General features: G+C 34.8%; 1 protein-coding gene across 3 annotated transcripts in view; it reads left to right on the top strand.

Moving 5' to 3' along the window:
- Positions 1 to 10,630: 10,630 nt before the first annotated feature.
- LOC110020616 overlaps positions 10,631 to 20,750 on the top strand; it is a 36,714-nt gene continuing 26,594 nt past the window's right edge. The window contains exons 1-8 of one of the 3 annotated variants that reach the window (XM_020718771.1): positions 10,631 to 10,912; positions 11,400 to 11,499; positions 11,757 to 11,884; positions 11,967 to 12,123; positions 12,236 to 12,342; positions 12,573 to 12,656; positions 12,741 to 12,789; positions 12,877 to 12,968. In XM_020718771.1, the coding sequence (XP_020574430.1) occupies positions 11,407 to 11,499; positions 11,757 to 11,884; positions 11,967 to 12,123; positions 12,236 to 12,342; positions 12,573 to 12,656; positions 12,741 to 12,789; positions 12,877 to 12,968 (710 nt within the window). In that variant the 5' untranslated portion in view covers positions 10,631 to 10,912; positions 11,400 to 11,406. Of the gene's footprint in view, positions 10,913 to 11,399; positions 11,500 to 11,756; positions 11,885 to 11,966; positions 12,124 to 12,213; positions 12,343 to 12,572; positions 12,657 to 12,716; positions 12,790 to 12,876; positions 12,969 to 20,750 lie in introns of those variants that run through there. The other 2 variants (XM_020718772.1, XM_020718773.1) reach the window with 2 other exon arrangements.

The raw sequence follows: 20,750 nt of genomic DNA, 5'->3' as shown, positions 1-20,750 counted from the left end.
AGTTAGTAATATTTAAACCCTTCATAATATTTTGGAATAAGTTCTAAACAAACCAACAAAATACATTAAAAAACACTGTTAATACAATTACTATCACAAAAACAAAATGTATTAATATAACAACACAAATTCATCACAACAGTCTCTAACACAAACAATATTAGCGGTCTAAACAAGTACAACACATAACAAAGTAGCTGTTCAACATAAGTACAACATATAAAGTTCACAATTTAATAATTAAACTATAAAAATCAATCATCTTCTTCTTCCTCCTCATCATCATCATCACTGTCCCAAAAAGTTGTAGGCTCATATGAAGGGTATTGTGGATATGAAGGAAAAACTACACTTTAGTCACCCCTAATAAGGTTTTCCAAAGATGAGTGAAATTTTTCTTCATAGTCATCTTCATAGAATTTTTCTTCATAGTCACTATGTCTCTTCATATAACCATCTATATGATCTACATAGTTCTCCAAATTTAGTGCATTTTATGTAGTATAATTGATATTATCTAACATCCTTTGCATTAATTGTGTTTGCGAATCAGAACTACTAGAATGACCTTGCGATGTAGATGTACGTGAAGTAGAAGCACCTGAATTTCTAGAAAATCTTCCTCTCCAGCCAAATATAGAATGTTTTGAATAAGATTTCACATTAACACTCATGATAGGCTTTAGAGACTGCAAAATCTCCTCCCAACTATCAAATCCATCACCAACTTGCTCACATAAGGAAAAGATTAAGAATGTGAATCCCAAACCTACAGTAGTGGTAGCTGTAGCAGAACTAGTGATCGTCTGATAGATTAAGGATTCAATATCAATCAGCTTTAACTATTGAATACAATAGTTCAGAGTGGTTGTTCTAGTGATCGTTTGATAGATCAAGGATTCAATATCAATCAGCTTTAACTATTGAATACAATAGTTCAGAGTGACTCTATCTTTTCTAACTTCGTTAAGGTGATTGGTAGGGAGAAGATGAGCTGAAATAAAATAATGTCAAGCTTTTGACATGACATCAAGCTTTGACGTAGGGAAATTTACTCTCCTTTCATTTGTTATTTTCCATTACCCTCTTCCCACAGTCAATGACGATATAATCTCATCTAACTCCTCCTCAGTCGGATTATAATATGAATAAAAGCACAATATATTAGGGGGCGGCTGGTAAAACAAATTTATTAACTCAAGCGAAAAAGCTGCTAATTTTCCTCAGACAATAACTTGATCTTCCACAGCTTTAGGGAGATTAGCATAGAACTTCCGAACCACCAAAATTACAGCTACATCAGAAAAATAGCAGAATCATTCCCATTGTTGGCGAACTATTAAATCTTCCACTGCTCAACCCGGATTTTTGAAACAACACCCATGAATCAATTTTCTTGTGGCATCGCTTCAGTATATCTATCAAGAGCTTTCAAACTAACCAACTTACTAGAATCAAAGTGAGAATTCCCCTTGCTCCTCTTCATTCTTGGTGTCATTTCTAAAAATCACATAAAATTCACAATAAATCCTAATCTCAAAGTTAAATCACTAAACATAACTTTTAAAAGCTTAAATTATCAATTCCATCTATTTTCCATAGATTTTTCTCAAATTTTCACCATGATAGTGATTTTCAGTTAACTCCTTAATGCTTATCCGCAGTGATGTTGACGTTGTCCAAAATCCTTTGTAATAACTGAGTCTGAGAATTAGAACCAGAAGTCTGACCTCGTGATGTAGAAGCATGTGAAGTAGAAGCTCGTAACGTCGAAGCAGTAGAACTATTAGAGAATCCACCCCTCTAGTCAAAAATAGAATGATGTGGATAAGATTTCACATTCACACTAGTAATGGTCTTCAACGGCTGTAAGATCTCCTCCCAGTTGTCATATCTAACACTAGCCTGCTCGCATAAAGAAAAGATCAATGAAGCAAATCCCAAACATGTAATAGTAACAGCGAAAGTAGAACTGGTAATGACTCCATAAACCAATCCTCCAATAGCAATTGGCTTGGATTGTTGAATACAATAGTTTAAAGTTGCTCTCTCTCGAGTCACTTCACTCAATGATTTGTAGGCAGCTCGAGTAGAAATAAAATAATGGCATGCCTTTACAGTGACATCCAACTTTGAAGTAGAGAAGTTTACTCTTCTTTCATTTGTAATCTTCCATAACCCTCTCCTACCAGTAAAAGATGAAATAATCTCATCTAGCTCCTCCTCAGTAGGACTATAGTTTGAATAAAAACATAAAGTACTCGGGGGCAAATGATAAAACTGATTAATTACCTTAGGAGAAAATGGTTCTGTCTTCCCCTCACTATGACTCCTTATCAAAAAAATAATAGTACCACTCCCACTGGCGGTTAACAATCAACTCTTCTACAGCTCCTCCCGAACTTTTAAAACATCGCTCAGGAATTAATTTCCTCGAATGCAGTGCATCGCTATACCGATCCTGAGCTCTCAAACTAATAAATTTACTTGAATCGAATGAAGCTTTTCCCTTGCTTCTTTTTATTCTTCGTGCCATTTTCTAAAAAATGTATAAAATTTAAAATAAGTTCCACAATCAACTCCAGATCACTAAACTCAACTCCTAAGCTTAAACTAACAAATTTATGGATTTTCCATTAATTTTTCTCAAATTTTCACCATGAATAATGATTTTCGGGTTGCTCATGAATGTAATCAAAATACATTGTGATGTGCTCAAAATACATTGTGAAAATAAAAAAAATTTGCATAGAAGTGAAGCTCTTACCTCAAGAAAATCAAATCAAACAAATTTAGCTTAAATACACCAAGAAATTTTCAAAATAGGTGATGCCCTAGCTCGCAATTTGTGAAAAACTGAGGTAGGAGATGAAGAGAGGTCTGATAATGGCATTTTTTGGCCCAATAATTCATTTAAAATTGTTCGCGAACCTGTTTTCATGAACCGGCGCTTAAGCGCGAATGGTCCGACGGTTAGACGTCAGGTCAATCTTTCTATTTAGGCAGCACTTAAGCGTAGGTTTTGGCACTTAGGCGCCAGTGCACAAATTTTGATTTTTTTGATTTAAGTGAAATGCACGTCTAACCTAAGTCAACCAACCCTCTATGGTCTCAAAACACTCTATATGCTATTTTTTTCCCTCTTATCTCTTCTCTTACTCCGGATTCACCAATTTAAACTAATTCGATTCAGCAATAAATAACACAAATTTCACACAAACAAAATATTTATTTTAATTCACGAATAATTGCAAACACTTTCAAATACATATTTTCTCAATCCAAATAGTCCCGGATGAGAAAATTCCTAAACATAATACTATCTCTTAATAACATAAAACACACATTAAAACACTTAACATAAACAAACACTAAATACATAAACTATAAATCACGAAATGAATTCCATTCCCTAGTTGATGGAACAAATTCTGACCTATCACTAGTCTCTTCTTCAGCATTTGGAACATATTTCTAAAAGAATGGACGATGATTGATAACTCTGGTTGAATCTTCTTCAATCCACTTATTCTTCAGATACATTGACATGTCTTCTTCTTCTATAAAACTGGTATGGCTAAATTGCACCTTATGTTGTCATCCCATATGATCTAGATGTGCGTTAACTTTCATCACTTTTGCTTCAATTGAAGCCACATTAGCCTCAATTTTAGTGATTTTATCTGTTATTCTTTTGATACTAACGCCTAAGAAACCGTTATATAACTCTTGCGCATTTTGACGAATAAACTTCTTTCTCATTACATCCTCCTTCTTCAAATCACTCTCCTAAGATGACATTTTTCAAAACTTCTGTCTTTTCACTTAGAATTTAAGGGTTAAATGAAGGTGTGGTGAAATTTCTCTTTGTTACCTTCTATTTATAGGCTTTAAACCTCCTCCATAACTCCTAGACACATTCTAGAACTGCTCTCACATGCTCAAGCCAACCAATTTGTAGTTAGAACTTCTAGAAATCAAATTCACACATGTTTTTTAACTGTCGCGCTTAAGCGCCGGATCTTGGCGCTTAAGCGCCAGTGCTCAATTTAGCATAAGTCAACTTAACGTCCAAACATTCATTCTAACATGTATGAGTCATATTTTAATGTCTTAGAATAATCACTAACTCAATATGTAGTCAAAATACTACCAGAATTTTCTAAATCACACACAACAACATAAAAAAATAAACACACAGATAACTATGGGTGCCTCCCACAGAGCAATTGGTTTAACGTCGTCAACTCGACGTAACCAGTGCTTATTTTGGGTGACCCATCATCAGAAAATCATTTAATTTAAGTTGATCACCTAAAAAGTTGAATTTTAGTCTATGACCATCACTTTGAATATTTTATCAGTTTGAGGATCTTTGATATCCACAGCTTCATAGAGATGAACTTTTATCACAACAAATGAGCCCATCTATAATGGCATTTTTTGGCCCAATAATTCATTTAAAACTGTTCGCGAACCTGTTTTCATGAACTGACGCTTAAGCGCGAATGGTTCGACGGTTAGACGTCAATCTTTCTATTTAGGCAGCACTTAAGCGTAGGTTTTGGCACTTAGGCGCCAGTGCACAAATTTTGATTTTTTTGATTTAAGTGAAATGCACGTCTAACCTAAGTCAACCAACCCTCTATGGTCTCAAAACACTCTATATGCTATTTTTTTCCCTCTTATCTCTTCTCTTACTCCGGATTCACCAATTTAAACTAATTCGATTCAGCAATAAATAACACAAATTTCACACAAACAAAACATTTATTTTAATTCACGAATAATTGCAAACACTTTCAAATACATATTTTCTCAATCCAAATAGTCTCGGATGAGAAAATTCCTAAACATAATACTATCTCTTAATAACATAAAACACACATTAAAACACTTAACATAAACAAACACTAAATACATAAACTATAAATCACGAAATGAATTCCATTCCCTAGTTGATGGAACAAATTCTGACCTATCACTAGTCTCTTCTTCAGCATTTGGAACATATTTCTAAAAGAATGGACGATGATTGATAACTCTGGTTGAATCTTCTTCAATCCACTTATTCTTCAGATACATTGACATGTCTTCTTCTTCTATAAAACTGGTATGGCTAAATTGCACCTTATGTTGTCATCCCATATGATCTAGATGTGCGTTAACTTTCATCACTTTTGCTTCAATTGAAGCCACATTAGCCTCAATTTTAGTGATTTTATCTGTTATTCTTTTGATACTAACGCCTAAGAAACCGTTATATAACTCTTGCGCATTTTGACGAATAAACTTCTTTCTCATTACATCCTCCTTCTTCAAATCACTCTCCTAAGATGACATTTTTCAAAACTTCTGTCTTTTCACTTAGAATTTAAGGGTTAAATGAAGGTGTGGTGAAATTTCTCTTTGTTACCTTCTATTTATAGGCTCTGAACCCCCTCCATAACTCCTAGACACATCCTAGAACTGCTCTCACATGCTCAAGCCAACCAATTTGTAGTTAGAACTTCTAGAAACCAAATTCACACATGTTTTTTAACTGTCGCGCTTAAGCGCCGGATCTTGGCGCTTAAGCGCCAGTGCTCAATTTAGCATAAGTCAACTTAACGTCCAAACATTCATTCTAACATGTATGAGTCATATTTTAATGTCTTAGAATAATCACTAACTCAATATGTAGTCAAAATACTACCAGAATTTTCTAAATCACACACAACAACATAAAAAAATAAACACACAAATAACTATGGGTGCCTCCCACAGAGCAATTGGTTTAACGTCGTCAACTCGACGTAACCAGTGCTTATTTTGGGTGACCCATCATCAGAAAATCATTTAATTTAAGTTGATCACCTAAAAAGTTGAATTTTAGTCTATGACCATCACTTTGAATATTTTATCAGTTTTAGGATCTTTGATATCCACAGCTTCATAGAGATGAACTTTTATCACAACAAATGAGCCCATCTACTTGGACTTAAGTTTACCTGGAAATAATCTTAACCTTGCATTATAAAGCAAAACTTGTTGTCATGGCTGAAAATTTTTAGTAAGAATCCTCCCAATATGCTTTATGCTCAAGTTCAACTAGTAAGTGACACACTTTCCCAAATATTAGCCTGTGTGGGGACATTCCTATAGGAGTTATATATGCAGTCCTAAAAACCCACAAAGCATAGTCAAGCTTAGCTAATCAATCCATTTTAGTTGGATTGACAGATTTTTCCAAAATTCTTTTAATTTCAGGATTAGATAATTCAACCAAACTACTTGTTTGAGGATGATAAACAGTAACAATTTCTTGTTGTCATGGCTGAAAATTTTTAGTAAGAATCCTCCCAATATGCTTTATGCTCAAGTTCAACTAGTAAGTGACACACTTTCCCAAATATTAGCCTGTGTGGGGACATTCCTATAGGAGTTATATATGCAGTCCTAAAAACCCACAAAGCATAGTCAAGCTTAGCTAATCAATCCATTTTAGTTGGATTGACAGATTTTTCCAAAATTCTTTTAATTTCAGGATTAGATAATTCAACCAAACTACTTGTTTGAGGACGATAAACAGTAACAATTCTATGATTAATATGATATTTTTTAATAATTTCTCCATTACGTTGACATCGATCACAAGTTTTGATATAAGCATTAACATCTCTAAAGATTGTAGACCAATAAAATCCATATTTCAAAATTTTGTATGTTATTTTATCAACACCAAAATGTCCCCCAAAATGAGAATTATGATATTTTTGGATAATTTCATAAGTTTCTTCTAAAGGCACACATCTTTGAATAATAAGATCCTTTCCTTGTTTATATAAAAATGGGTCATCCCAAAACTAATTCTTAGCTTCATATATAAATTTCCTCTTCTGTTGGTATGTCATTTTATATGGTATAATATCACTAACAATGAAGTTCACAATTTTGGCATATAATGGAACACGCCACTCGTTAACATTGAACAATTCTTCATCTGAAAAATGTTCATTAATTTCTTTTTCAAAATAGAGTAGTTTTTCCAATTCAAGTTTGAATAAATGATCGGCAATTTGACTTTTAGTCCCCTTTTTATATATTATAGTAAAATCAAATTCTTGTAAAAGAAGAATCCATCTTATAAGTCTAGGTTTAGCATCCTTCTTTTTCATTAAGTACTTAATAGCAGAATGATCTATATGCACTACACAATGAGTTCCAATTAAATATGATCAAAATTTATCAAATGCATATACTATTGAAAATAACTCTTTTTCAGTTGTTGTATAATTAATTAGCTTTATTAAGAGTTTTACTAGGTTTTACTAGGATAGTAGATAACTTTGAAAATCTTTTCATGCTTTTGTCCTAAAACAACTATAATAGCATAATCACTAGCTTCACACATTAATTCAAAATATTTTTCTCAATCTGGTGGAACAATAATTGGTGCAGTGACTAATTTTTCTTTTATTAGTTCAAAAGCTTTTAGACACTCTTCATCAAAATTAAAAATTACATCTTTTTCAAGTAAATGACATAGAGACTTAGCAACTTTTGAAAAGTCTTTAATATAAAACATGTAGAATCTAGCATGTCCTAAAAAACTCATAATTTCCTTCACACTTGTTGGGTAGGGTAAATTAACGATCACTTAAACTTTTGCAGAGTCTACTTCCATACTACTTTCTGAAATTTGATGTCCCAAAACTATTCCTCCTGCTACCATAAATTGACATTTTTCCCAATTAAGGACTAAATTTGTTTGCGCTTAAGAACTTTTGATAGATGTTCAAAATATGAGTCAAATGAAGTTCCAAACACTGAAAAATCATCCATAAAAATTTCAATCACCTTTTCAATTAAATCACAAAAAATAGTCATCATGCATCTTTGAAATGTAGCAGGTGCATTACATAAACCAAAGGGCATTCTTCTAAAAGCAAATGTACCATAAGGACTTGTAAAAGTTGTTTTCTCTTGATCCTCAGTAGCTATTTGTATTTGATGATAACCAGTACATCCATCCAGAAAATAAAAGTATTTATGCCCAACTAGTTTATCCAACATCTGATCTAGAAAGGGTAGTGAAAAATGATCTTTCCTAGTGGCGAGATTTAATTTTCTATAATCAATGCGTATTCATCATTCCGTGACTTGTCTTGTTGGTATTAATTCATTATGTTCATTCAAAGTAATAGTCACTTCTCCTTTCTTAGGAACGCAGTGAATTGAACTAACTCATGTACTGTCTGAAATATGGTAGATAATTCCAACATCTAACCACTTTAAAATTTCTTTCGTAACAACTTCTTTCATAATATAATTCAATCTCCTTTGAGGATCAACCTCTGGTTTGTAGTTCTCTGCAATATGAATTCTATGCATACAAATTGAAAGACTGATTCCTTTTATATCAGTAATTGTCCATTCAAAGGCTTTCTTATAACTTTTTAAAGTTCTCATCAAACTCTCTTCTTCTTCTGTAATTAATTTTGAGCAAATATAACAGGTAATGTAGAGGAATCACCTGAAAAGGCATACTTCAAATGTTCAGGAAGTAACTTCAACTCAAGCTCTAGAGGTATTTCAATTGATGGACAAAAAGTTGTATCTTTTTTCTGTTGTGTCCAAACCTTTAACACTTTCTCGAACATAGTTTGATTCTTCCTTATATAAATCTTCATATTGATCTAATTCCTCTTCTTGCTCGTGTTCCAACTCTTTCATATATGATTTTTTTTTCATAAGTTGTTTTAAAATGACATTCACTTAAATATCTTATAACATCCATTCTATAACATTCATCATCTTTACCTTTTATAGGGTATTTCATTGATTTGGAAATATTAAATGTAATTGCTTGATCATTGACGTGACGCACATAGTTACTTCTCCTTTCTGTACATCTATTTTTACTCTTCCTGTGGCTAGAAAAGGTCTCCCCAAAATGATAGGTATCTTCTTATCTTCCTTCATATCCAACCCAATAAAATCAACATGAAAGATAAATTGATCTACTTTCACTAGGACATCTTCTATAACTCATTTAAGATAGATTATTGAATGATCTGCTAACTGCAGAGTTACAAAAGTAGGAGTTATTTCTCCTAGTTTCAATTTTTTAAATATTGATAATGACATAAGGTTGATGCTTATGCCTAAATCACATAAAGCTTTCCCATAAAATCTGTCTCCTATTGCACATGGAATTGTAAAGCTACCAGGATCTTTAAGCTTTTTAGGAAGCTTTTTCTAAATTATAACACTGCACTCCTTACTAAGTGCAACAGCCTCATTATCTTCAAACTTCTTTTTCATGTTAAGAATATCCTTCGTGAGGCATGACATAAATCATGAGGCAAATTTGAAAAATTAACGAGCAAATTTTGATTAAAAGTCACATAGAATTTCAATTTTAATAAAATTATAATCATACTAACCCAACGGGGCAGACCTAATGATACCAAACTCTGTCCAATCCGAGTCAAATCCAAGCTATATCAAGCCATTAAACCACTCCTGAAACTTCAAAGCTTCAAGAAAATTGGAAGATTTAACAATTTGTAAATCTAGAAAGCTTATAATCAAATAAAGCAACTTAACAAGACGAATCCAATAAGCCCAAGATTACACAATTCTGACATCATTAAGACACATAAATGTTCACAAAATACCGTCTGATAGAGGGAATTTTCCCAAGATGTCCAATCGGAGTATTCTAAATTCCTTTCTTATTTATAATATGAACTCTATAAATAGAGCCCAACACTCTCTTGAGAAGGGTACTAGATCCGGAGCTAGAGGAAGATCAGAGCCTAAAGAAGAGAGAGATGAAGTTCAATAATTTGCAATGATGATCTAGCGAACACTTCTTGCTCCTGTGACTGCCAACCACCGCTAACAACTGCTATCCGCTCGTTGTTGACCACCCTCTACTCATTGCAATGAAGCTCCTTGCAAACTACTAGGTAACACATCATCCCGAATGTCGTGTAGACCCTGGAACGATGCTCTAAAGCTCCAATAATTAATCCCACTGTGACTGTTCCCTACCGTGGGGCAACATGTTTTTCTACGGACGACATTTTAACTTAAGAAACTGTGCAACACTTTCACTCCTTCAGAATAAGAGGATGCATATGTAATCACTAATTCATAGTTGAACATTTCAACTAAAGATCTGTTTGGAGCAGCTGTAGCTATTTGAATAAGCAGTTGTGAAGCTGCTAATGAAGAAACAATTGTTCAAAAAAATGTAATGCCTATTTCATAAAAAAATATTTTTGAAAAAGTCAGACTGCAACTTTCGAGCAGCTACCACAGTTAATCATATATATGATGAAAACCCAATTTTCAATTACAATTTTTTTGAGAATCCATGGATAATATAGTTTTGTCAAACATAAAAAACTACGGTGTAGCGTCACACCGTCTCCTCAAATGCACCCTTATTTTAATTTTATTCTCTCTTAAGAGAGTAATAGAATAATAAAAAAAAAATTATAACTTAAAATATGAGTTTAATTTGAACAAATGAGGCTCAAATGGAATATGTACAGACTTTTAAAGGAGCTATTTGACGATTTTTAAAAAACACAAAAAAAAAAAAAAAAAAAATCGAAGCAGCCAAACACGAGGTTCGCTCAAGCGCGGCTCAGCCAAAAACAAAGGGGTTGGCTGCGAAGCATTTGGAAAAAACAAGTACTTTTTGATAAATCACGACAGCGAATTTCGAAGCGCCGAATCGCTAAAGACAAAGACGATAATTAATCGACGGCGACCCACAAAGCCACAACAGCTAAACAATCCCGGATTGAGAGTGTGAGGGCAGTCTCGTATCGGGACCTTGATTTGGTTCTAGTCGAAGCTTTTGTGGCATTCGGTTTACTCGTTTAGTGTTCTGCATCGTGATTCCAATCTCATTGTAAGACCTATGAAGATCGATATCGATTTCATTCCACAGCGTTTGTCACTTGTTCTGTTTGTTTAGGACTGCAGGATCTAAATTTTCAGCAGTTTAATTGACTTTTATCTGGTTTTTATTGAGATTTGCTCGGTATTGCGGGTAGATTTATGTGTTGGGGGAGTAGTTTTGGTTTATATTTTGAATTTGCTTTTAGACTGCAAAAAAGTCAAATCCGAGTTTTCGCAGTTTTTGCCTTTGGTTTGGTTTGATTTGAGTCGCGTGTTGGCTTTGTAGAAAGGTAATTATCACTGATCGGATCGACGAGCGATGTTATTATCATGTTGGGTTTGGCGGTTGATTTGATGGCATTTTCATGTAGAGTTAGGGCAGTGGGAGCTTGTTAATTTCTTTGGTTTTGCGCGATGGTTTATACATTTGTATTCTTTACCTCCATCATGTATCTTACTGTAAGTATTTACCTTTTAATGTGCTATTTTGATGGCAGAGCGACCATGAATGATGATGGAGATAAAACTTGCCCTCTTTGTGCTGAGGACATGGACCTCACTGACCAGCAATTAAAGCCTTGCAAATGTGGTTATGAGGTGTTGGGCACAGAAAAACCGTGTTTTTCTCTCCTTCCTTCTTTATGCATATGCTCTTTGTTGTTGTTTTTTTAAACAATTATTGCGTACATAATTATTGAATTGTTTTTCAACCATTAATCGTTCATTTTATCTTATAAAAAGTTGGACTTTGTTTGTGTGAGCTATAATAACACTTCAATCTATACAGTTGCCTTAGTAATGCATGATTTTGAGATTGTCTCCCTAACAATTCTTCCTGTTTTTCTTCTGTATAGATATGCGTTTGGTGTTGGCATCAAATAATGGACATGGCTGAGAAAGAAAATACAGAAGGGCGTTGCCCTGCTTGTCGTACTTTATACAATAAAGAGCGGATTGTTGCAATGGCTGTGAATTGTGAAAGGTTTATGACTTGTCAAACCTTTTATTATCTTAACTCCATGGTATTAGTTTTGTGATATGCAGTGGGAAGTTTATTTCTACAGATTGATGACTGAAAATAACACAGAAAAAAGATACAAGACTCAAAAGACGAAGTTGAAGATATCATCAGATGCACGGAAGAATCTTAGCAGGGTGCGTGTGGTACAACGAAACCTTGTTTACATAATGGGATTGCCTTCCCATTTGGCTGATGAGAGCGTGAGTACACTTGGATTTGGAGCCACAACTAATCTCAGTTCTTTTTTATATTATATGATGGAGAGCTTTCACATGAAATTTTTTATTCAGAAATGTCTTATATTACTGGCAGCTACTGGAGCGTAAAGAATATTTTGGTAAGTATGGAAAAATATTGAAGTTGTCTATTTCGCGTCCGACAACAGCCACTCAGCAAGCTTCTAGTAATTGTTATAGTGTGTAAGTGTTGTAGTCTTCTGATAGTCTTTACATAGGAATTGTAAGCTTTTAATCATATTAGGAACTTAACCAGAAAATTGTTTTTGTCTTACCTGAAAATCCTTTATACTCAATTGCGGCAAACTCTGTCTCCCCTTTCATATTTATTAGTTTCAGGGTTCAGACTGATGAAGCTCTTGATTTACCTAGTTAAGGAACAGGATTTTATCCTTGTGTATTTGCCTACACAGGTACATTACATATGCTAGAGAGGAGGATGCAGTTCGTTGTATTCAATCTGTTCACAACTATTCGATGGATGGTAACTCCTTAAGGTATGCCTGTCACTATTTTTTTGTGCCATAGATTTTCATTCTTTCTATCCATTATTACAGTTTCATGGGGTTCCAATGCTGCAGAGCAAGCTTTGGTACTACAAAATATTGCCATTCTTGGTTGAGGAACATGGTATACAAAATAATTCATGTATGGTTTGATTCCTCAATATACATATTTAACTCAATTTATGTTGAATTTGTGCATTAATTGATCCAGATTTGCAGCAATCCAGATTGCTTGTATTTGCATGATATAGGCTGCCAAGATGACAGCTTTAGTAAAGATGAGATAATTTCTGCTTGTTCTAGGTATTTCTTCTCCGTCCTCCATAAATTACTGATATTATATGTCATCCAAAATATCCAACAGCTAATCTTCCTTTTCAGTTATGTTTCATTTGATATTTAAACTTCTAATGCATCCCACAAACTTTTCTTTACTTGGCATTTCTTTGCCATATTGTTATGTTGTGTCTCAGTTTTGAATCAACTCAATTTTCTGTTGTATTTTTTATATTTGAATGCACATTTCTTATCTTCTTTCAGTTTTTAACTAAAAATTCAATAGAAAAAGTTGTGAGAATTAGTTGGAAAGAAGGTTCATGAAGGGTTGGATAAATGAGAGCTAAAAAAGCATTGCTAGCCAAAGTGAGTGATCTCGCTCAACTATATAATAGGGAATGGTTCCATCTGGTTCATTTGCTTCAAGAAATTTTTAGAGTTGTATTTCCAAATTGGGCTAGTCGGCACAAAGAAAATTAATTTTAGGGAAATTTTCTTTTGGTCTTTTGGTCCATGAGTTTGGTTCAATTCTCGTTGGTCATTTGTTTTGGGATGAAAAGTTGAGCTCAAATTTATCTCAGCTTATAGCATCTTTCATAACTCTCTCCAAAAATAGCTTATGAATCGATCGTCTAGTCAGATGTAAGGCATCTCAATAGCGCATTTAATCAATGTAATGGAAATTTGGCCTACTACCATGATAATTGAATCTACTTTACTTCATTTTCAGTAAAGCCAAAACAAATTCAATTCTTCCCATATATAAAGTCAAGTGCGGCTAATGGTGTTACAACTTGACGTTTTGATTGGCTCGCTTGTAAGTTTGATAAACTTAGCAACATTCAGCAAATCTTCTCACATCTTGATGTAATTATGGCTATAGAATTTGGTTTCCATGAGTGATAACATCGCATCACAACCCAAATGCTTTGAGTGACCTCCGACATGTAAACCTTTAACTTATTGGGCTCTTCGGAAGGTTCTAGGGATGCAATGTTAATTTCTTTTAAAAATTCTTGTATATGGAATACTCACTAGTTGGTCTCTTTTAATTACATAAAGACTGTGATTTTGTAAATTTAGGATCATTTGCATACTATTCCTTTAATGATTCAAGCCGTGTTGCAGTCTGAATAGAGATGAGGAGATTTGCTCAAAAAACTTATGATATCGGTAGCATGGTCACTATTAAATTCTTTATTCTCTTAAACAAAACCGTACTTTTGAAAACACCATTTATCTAACATGAGTAACTAACATACAAGTAATATAGAAGTGATTGGATATCATTCCCATGAAGACTACCAATATATCTCAGATAAGTCAATTATTAATACTTATTATCCTAAATTTTTATTCAACATATACAAATTCCAAATTAATTTAAAACATAAATCATAACTAGAACAAGAGATAGCAATTGGAGAGGTCACCCTGACCCCTAAAAGATATAGTGACTAGATCGAACATGAATGTTGAAGGACTTACATTCGTTCGAGAGCTAGCTTAGGAATCGAAACCTTACCCCATTTAAGGTGGTTTTAGTCCTATCCTAGAACTGTACTTGATATGAATATTGTTATTTCGGAATTTGCATGACCGAAGGGTATTTTATGGGAAGTGTACGACTCACCCTCAGACATGACGAATATTAATCGAAGCAGACTTAGTTGCTCGAGATACCGAGAAAGTTGGTTAAGCAAGGTGCGTTAGCCTATGACGTTTAGTCTTAATTTGAAATTCACATATATATCCCCTTTAAGGGTGTCTTCAACATTCATTTATGATGAATGGGTCAAGCATGGTTCAAACCCAGATGAAGAGTGAGCGAACAACATGTGTTTTAAGATAGCACTATTTCCTGTTTCTTTATTGGTCTTTCTAGGTATAAGACACCCGAAGGGCTTACATTTTGCCCGGTTAACGACCAAGAATTATTTTAGCAGTACAGAGGTTCTCTTGCAAATATGAACCAGGATCAATCATAGTTGATTTTAAATACCAAAAGGCAGTCGGATCTAAGTGTCCTGATTTAACATGAATCAATTAGACCGCTAGGAAGAGCTAACTGATCAACATGTTTCACGACAAGATACCAAAATTGATCAAGTCAATTAGAGATTAGACACCCAAGGTGCTCAAACCATGATGATGTTCAAGCTCTAGATTAAACTAAAGAGAATCCTTTCAGGATGTTTGCCACATTTTTTTTTTTTGAATGGACATTTCTTGTTTTCAGATCTAGCTTAAAGCATTTGGTCGAAGAGGTATGGTAAGAGAAACACATAGCTTCTTTTATACTGATTACCATGAGTGTCAGGTATAGGCCACCCTAAGGACTTCCACCTTGCCTGGATAAAATCCATAAATCAGTTTTAAGCGAAGCATATGACCTTCCTTACATATGCCTTTTGGTAAATGAATATGAAGGCAAATCATCTCTTCATAGGAGGACCGCCTGGACACGGAGGACGACGCGCGATGCGTGAATGCAAGCTTTGCATATATCAGGCCTAGGATGGATTCTTCTTACAAGCCATCTTCCCTATTCCTTTCTTTTAATTTCTTTCTCCCTTAGCCTAAGCAGGCCTCATCATTCTTAATAATTCTTTGAACAGAATATCCTAAGGATTTTGTTAGGAGAATTTTGAAATTAGAAAGTTTTTTATGTTGAAATTTCTGATTTTACCGCTCACCTCAAGCTTCTTCTCAGGAGTGCTGGATAGTTTTTATTTCCGAAGTCTTTCACAATTTTCCTGAAAATTACCATATATGGTGGAGCTTTACTTTTTTTATTTTTCTCCTTTGGGGTTGTTATATAAATTGAGTGCTAATTTTCTTTTGACTTCAAAATTCTCCTGAACGTGGACGCTTGGCATGTTATAACCTATTACTTGTTAAGCTTTCATTGGTTTAGTTGAATGGAAAAGTAAAAGATCTAAATATTCGCTGAAACTACTCAAATTTTAATTTCACCCATTTAATCATTCTGAGGTTTTTCTCGGGACTTAGGCCAAAGTTCATTAAAGTTAAGGATTCCGTCATCAAGACTTAGTTAGAACCCGCCCAACCATATGAATTTGCAAATCCCAAGAATGTGCATGAATGGTCTGGTTAAACTTTCATTGGTTGAACCCCCCCCCCTCCCTCGCGGACCATTACTTGTTAAGCTTTCATTGGCTTAGTTGAATGGAAAAGTAAAAGATCTAAATAGTCATTGAAACTAGTTACATTTTAATGAAACCCATTTAATCATTCTGAGGTTTTCCCCAGGACTTTTGATTCGGTCACTGAAACATCGTTATTCCCGACCCCCTCGGGGACCATATGAATTTGCAAATCCCATGAAGGTGCATGAATGGTCTGGTTAAATTTATTTCAGAATCTATTTTGGACTCTACCTTGGAATTACCCAAGGCGATTACGAGACAAGATCAACTGGGATATAGTTTCCTTTGGAACTTCTTGAAGATGTGGGAAATCCCTTAAGGTGCGCCAACACATTATAATTTACCTTATTATAATTTTTTTTTTGTTCTTTAGGAACATTGGGATGATCGTCGATCTCGTGATCTATGATGCCTTTCTTTTTTTCTTTTTAAATTTGGCTTCACCATTCTTGGAGGAAGCATCTTGCCACTTCTTAAGTGGACTTGTTGGATACCTTCATTAGGGGACCCAGACGGATCATCCCCAACGAAACACTCAATTAATGTCCTTTGGATCGTGGCATTCATGATTGTTTGGCAAGCATGCATCGTATGACGAATCACTGAGATCGTCACATATGCGATATGTGCCAACAAGGGAGAGCTTCCTCGGTTTCATTGTTTTCATTGAATTCATCATTCAAAGTACTAGAGCATACCATAAGAATATAGAACACAGAAGTGTACTAAAAATCTTTTCCTTCATTTTTTAAGATTACAAAAATGCGTCTAGAAGGACATCATCACACCATTCCAAGCTTGCAAAATATATCATAAATAAAAGAAAAATACAGTGTCGTATGTCTCTATATCAGTAGGCGACACAATTAAGCGGCTTCAATTACTTTTGCTGATCCTCTTCGAAAAGGTTACTCTAAGTACTGTTCGGGGATTTTGATCTCCCCGGTTTTGTAATGTGCCTCGAGCTAATATTTGAATGTGAAGGAGTCTTCAAGGACATGCCCCAAGTGTTGATGATACGGGCAGAAGGTGGGCTCTTTGAATCTCTCCATCTCTCCCGATTTCTTTGGTGGAGTAGCTGCATAACCTGTTTAAGCAAATTTTTAAAGATCTTCACACAATATTTTTTAAAGGGGTAGCTTTTAGAGTTTCTTTGCTCAAATATTTGGGTTTTCCTCTTCTGAGGAGGCGGGCGAGCAGGTTTCCGCAAACATGATGGGTTTTTTCATCTCATCATCAAATGTCATTTAGAGTCATGCTCTCTTCCCGCGTTCTTCGAAGGACCCATTGCAAATGGCTTCCTGTCTTTAGCTTTTTCATTTTTTTTAAAAATTAGGGCCTCTGTTGTATCTTGCAGGCTAGCCACCTTTTCAATTAAAACCTCGAAAGTTTTACGGTAGTCATCTTTAACAAGATTGATATTAGGCCTTTGATCTTGCCCATAAGTAAAGCAATAACATGCTAATCCTAAAGCTGTGGCTCGCATATCATGCTCAAATTTTGCCAACGAATAACAAAATCTAACAGTGACTCGCCATACCACTGTTGGGCTAATATCAAGTCACTCAAGTTAACTTGGTGGTGCACTCCAAAGAAGTGCTTTATGAAAGCATCCTCTAGCTCGAAAAATGTTCGGAAGGTGTCGTTTAGTAGATCGGCGTACCATTCAAAAACAAATTCTGAAAAGCTAGTGACGAAATTGCGAAGCAGCAACGCATCGTTGCCACCAACTTTGCAGCAATGTGCTCGAAATTAATCGACATGTTGTTGGAGGTTTTTGTTGAACTGTTTGAACCACAGAGGGATAAACCCTTGAGGAAATGGAATGAAATCGTAAGCCTCAGGATGATCTAACCCACGTTGATTCATACGGGGTGCTCGAAGGACCCAAAAGTGATGGTCCCTAGCTCTGCACAAAACAGACTAGGGGTAAAGGTAATAGTGTTTCCCTCATAGGCCTTGATCGCGATCTATCTTTGACTGTCCATTTCTGTTAATCAAAGAGACACTAATGAAAAAATTGAAGAAAGTCAAGAAGAAAATCAAATTATACAACAACATCGATTACATATGAAGCACAATAACCACCATGTTGAGGGTGTAAGAGGGACGGAAAAGACATTAAGATGCTAACCATGGTAACTGATACGCGGATTAAAATCCAAGGTTTCGAAAAAGCACAAAAAGTGACTTAAGGAAAGGAAATCAGATCAACAATTATGTAAGCAAGACTCTTAATGTGGAGAGAGACTCTTTTCCAGCGGAGTTGCCAATCTGTTTTCATTCTTTTCTCTCTTTTATTTTTTTGAAGGAGTCGCCAGTTTGTCTATTTATAATTATCATATTATTCCTTTATTTGAGTAATCTTCCTCTCGGATAAAATGAATGATCTGAAGAGGAGAGAAATCGATAGGAGGGATATACGATGGACAATAGACAAACATGAGAAGGAACATGAAAAACTTTCGTAAAGTGAGCTTTGCGTGGATAGTGCCAATGCATACGTCGAAAACGAGATCAGATTGAAAATGCTTTGGAGACATACACAAAGACGAACTTATGAAAGTAACCCAAAACGAGAGAATTAAATGTAAATCCTTGTTCTGGGCTTCCAAAGGAACATATTCCTTTAGTTAATTACATCTTGGGAGATACCTAAGAAAACTCTTGATAAAAAGGGTTTTACTTATATGATTTAATGAAATCCGGTTATTTGTGAAATCAATTGATTTAAATCATCTCAAGAGAAAATTCTGATGCTTTCAACATCTATACCGAGCTATAGGGCAAATGGTGAATCATCGTAACCATCACGGACGGTGATGCCCAAGCATGCGGGGCCCATAAGATGATATCAATGATGTGTCAAAGGAATCGACAAGAGTCGAAAGAGGTCAACGGAAAGGAAAATACCCCCTAAAAAAGGTTAGAGGTAGCCGGGTTAGAATACCATGTATCCGTCATCCTAAGCTATGTAGACCTTAAGTACTTGATTGTGCAGGTAGTTGACCCAACATTACCAAATGCTTCTTGTCAGAAATTCGTGAGTTGGCCGTCCAAGGAAGTCTCGGTAGCCCTAAATTTAAGGGAAGGAAACACTAGTTCATATAATCCTAAACATGGTAGAGCTCAAAGAGATGAGACTTATGCTGGCCAAGAAAAATGACAGAGTGCCACTGTAAAGAAGAGGAAAGGAGGTTCAACTACAAAGCTGAAAACACTCCGCACAAAGGACTTATTTCCTGTTTGGGTTGGGGATACCTCTAACACCTTATTCGTACTAGACAACCTCCTAGATAAAAAATTATGCTTATCTAAGTCAGAGATGGAGAAATAAGGGGACTTTTTCTCGGGTATATGCATATGATGCACTTGTCTACCACATTCCTATGACTCAAAGGCCCTATTAGAATGATTTTGGTGATATTTATGCTATGCAACTCATTTTAAAACTGACGCGAATGTCATACAGAAAAGTAAAGTGCGTAAGTAAAGTGCGTGTTTTGAAAAATCCAAAATATTTTAACCCTAAATTTTATTTAATCTTAATCTTTTATTTTTAATATTTTGTAGAAATTTTAGATTTTAGGGTCTTTAATGAGCTTAGATTATTTTCCATGATCAATCTCAGACAATCAACCAACAGAAAAAAAACGCGAAAATAAAACAGTCATAAAACAAAAATGAAGGCAAACCAATCAAAATAGAAGAATAGGCCGATGCTGCTCGGTCGACAACCTCTCCTAGGAAAACAGTAAAAGCAGCATGACTCTGCATATACATATCCAGTTCTAATTTTATACAAGAATATAAATTCAGGATTAAGGTACGGGACACGAGCTGTTGCTCCCGGTCTCCGTCACGTAGTTTGACTCATTATCAGCCTCGGAATACATGGTTGCACCTTATTTATGATACAAACTCGATTCTAGGACTCTATCAAATATATGATAACAAAAAAATAAAGGATTCAATATTTAGAAAATATTAGCACGGGTTATCTAATGCAACGCATATGAGCTATGTCTGACACGAGCTTATAACAATGCTTACAAAAAAAAGTTTGTATGAAATCATAACTTATTCCTCCCTTATTAAACTTGTGTGTGTATTTAGACATAACCCCTATAAGAAAATCGTCCCTAATATATTATTGTGCATGTTCATACTCAACAAACACAAAAACACAAACAAAACGATGTCTGACTAGGGCAACCAAAGTAGCAAATAACAATAGACAGACATCGAAAAAAACTATCTAGCACCTTAATTTTAGCCTAGCACATTATCTAATGAAAAGTATCATAACCAACATTTAAGTGCTCAGGGTAAAGCCTCGGAGTATGTATGACTTTAATGAAATTACCAAACCGACTTCTCTCTAAAGATCCAAGGGATCTAAATAGTGTTATTAAGGATGAATTTTGAAAAAGGTTTGGCCTCACATATGACCTAATTCACTATTTGCATAGTTTTAAGATATGGCGGATACCATAAGTAAAGAAAACATATATTTTTTTATTTTTTTTTATTAATGCAGACTTATGACATGTAAAGTGACAGCAATTAACTCCCTTGGATCCTTAACACAATTATACTTGTGCTGATCCCGATGCAATAACTCACATTATTCAGCAGG

This window comes from Phalaenopsis equestris, unplaced genomic scaffold (genome assembly GCF_001263595.1).
Source record: "Phalaenopsis equestris unplaced genomic scaffold, ASM126359v1 Scaffold000105, whole genome shotgun sequence".
In the NCBI taxonomy this organism is placed as follows: Eukaryota; Viridiplantae; Streptophyta; class Magnoliopsida; order Asparagales; family Orchidaceae; genus Phalaenopsis; species Phalaenopsis equestris.
Note: the sequence above shows the minus strand (reverse complement) of the source record. Positions and strands in the feature narration are given on the sequence as shown.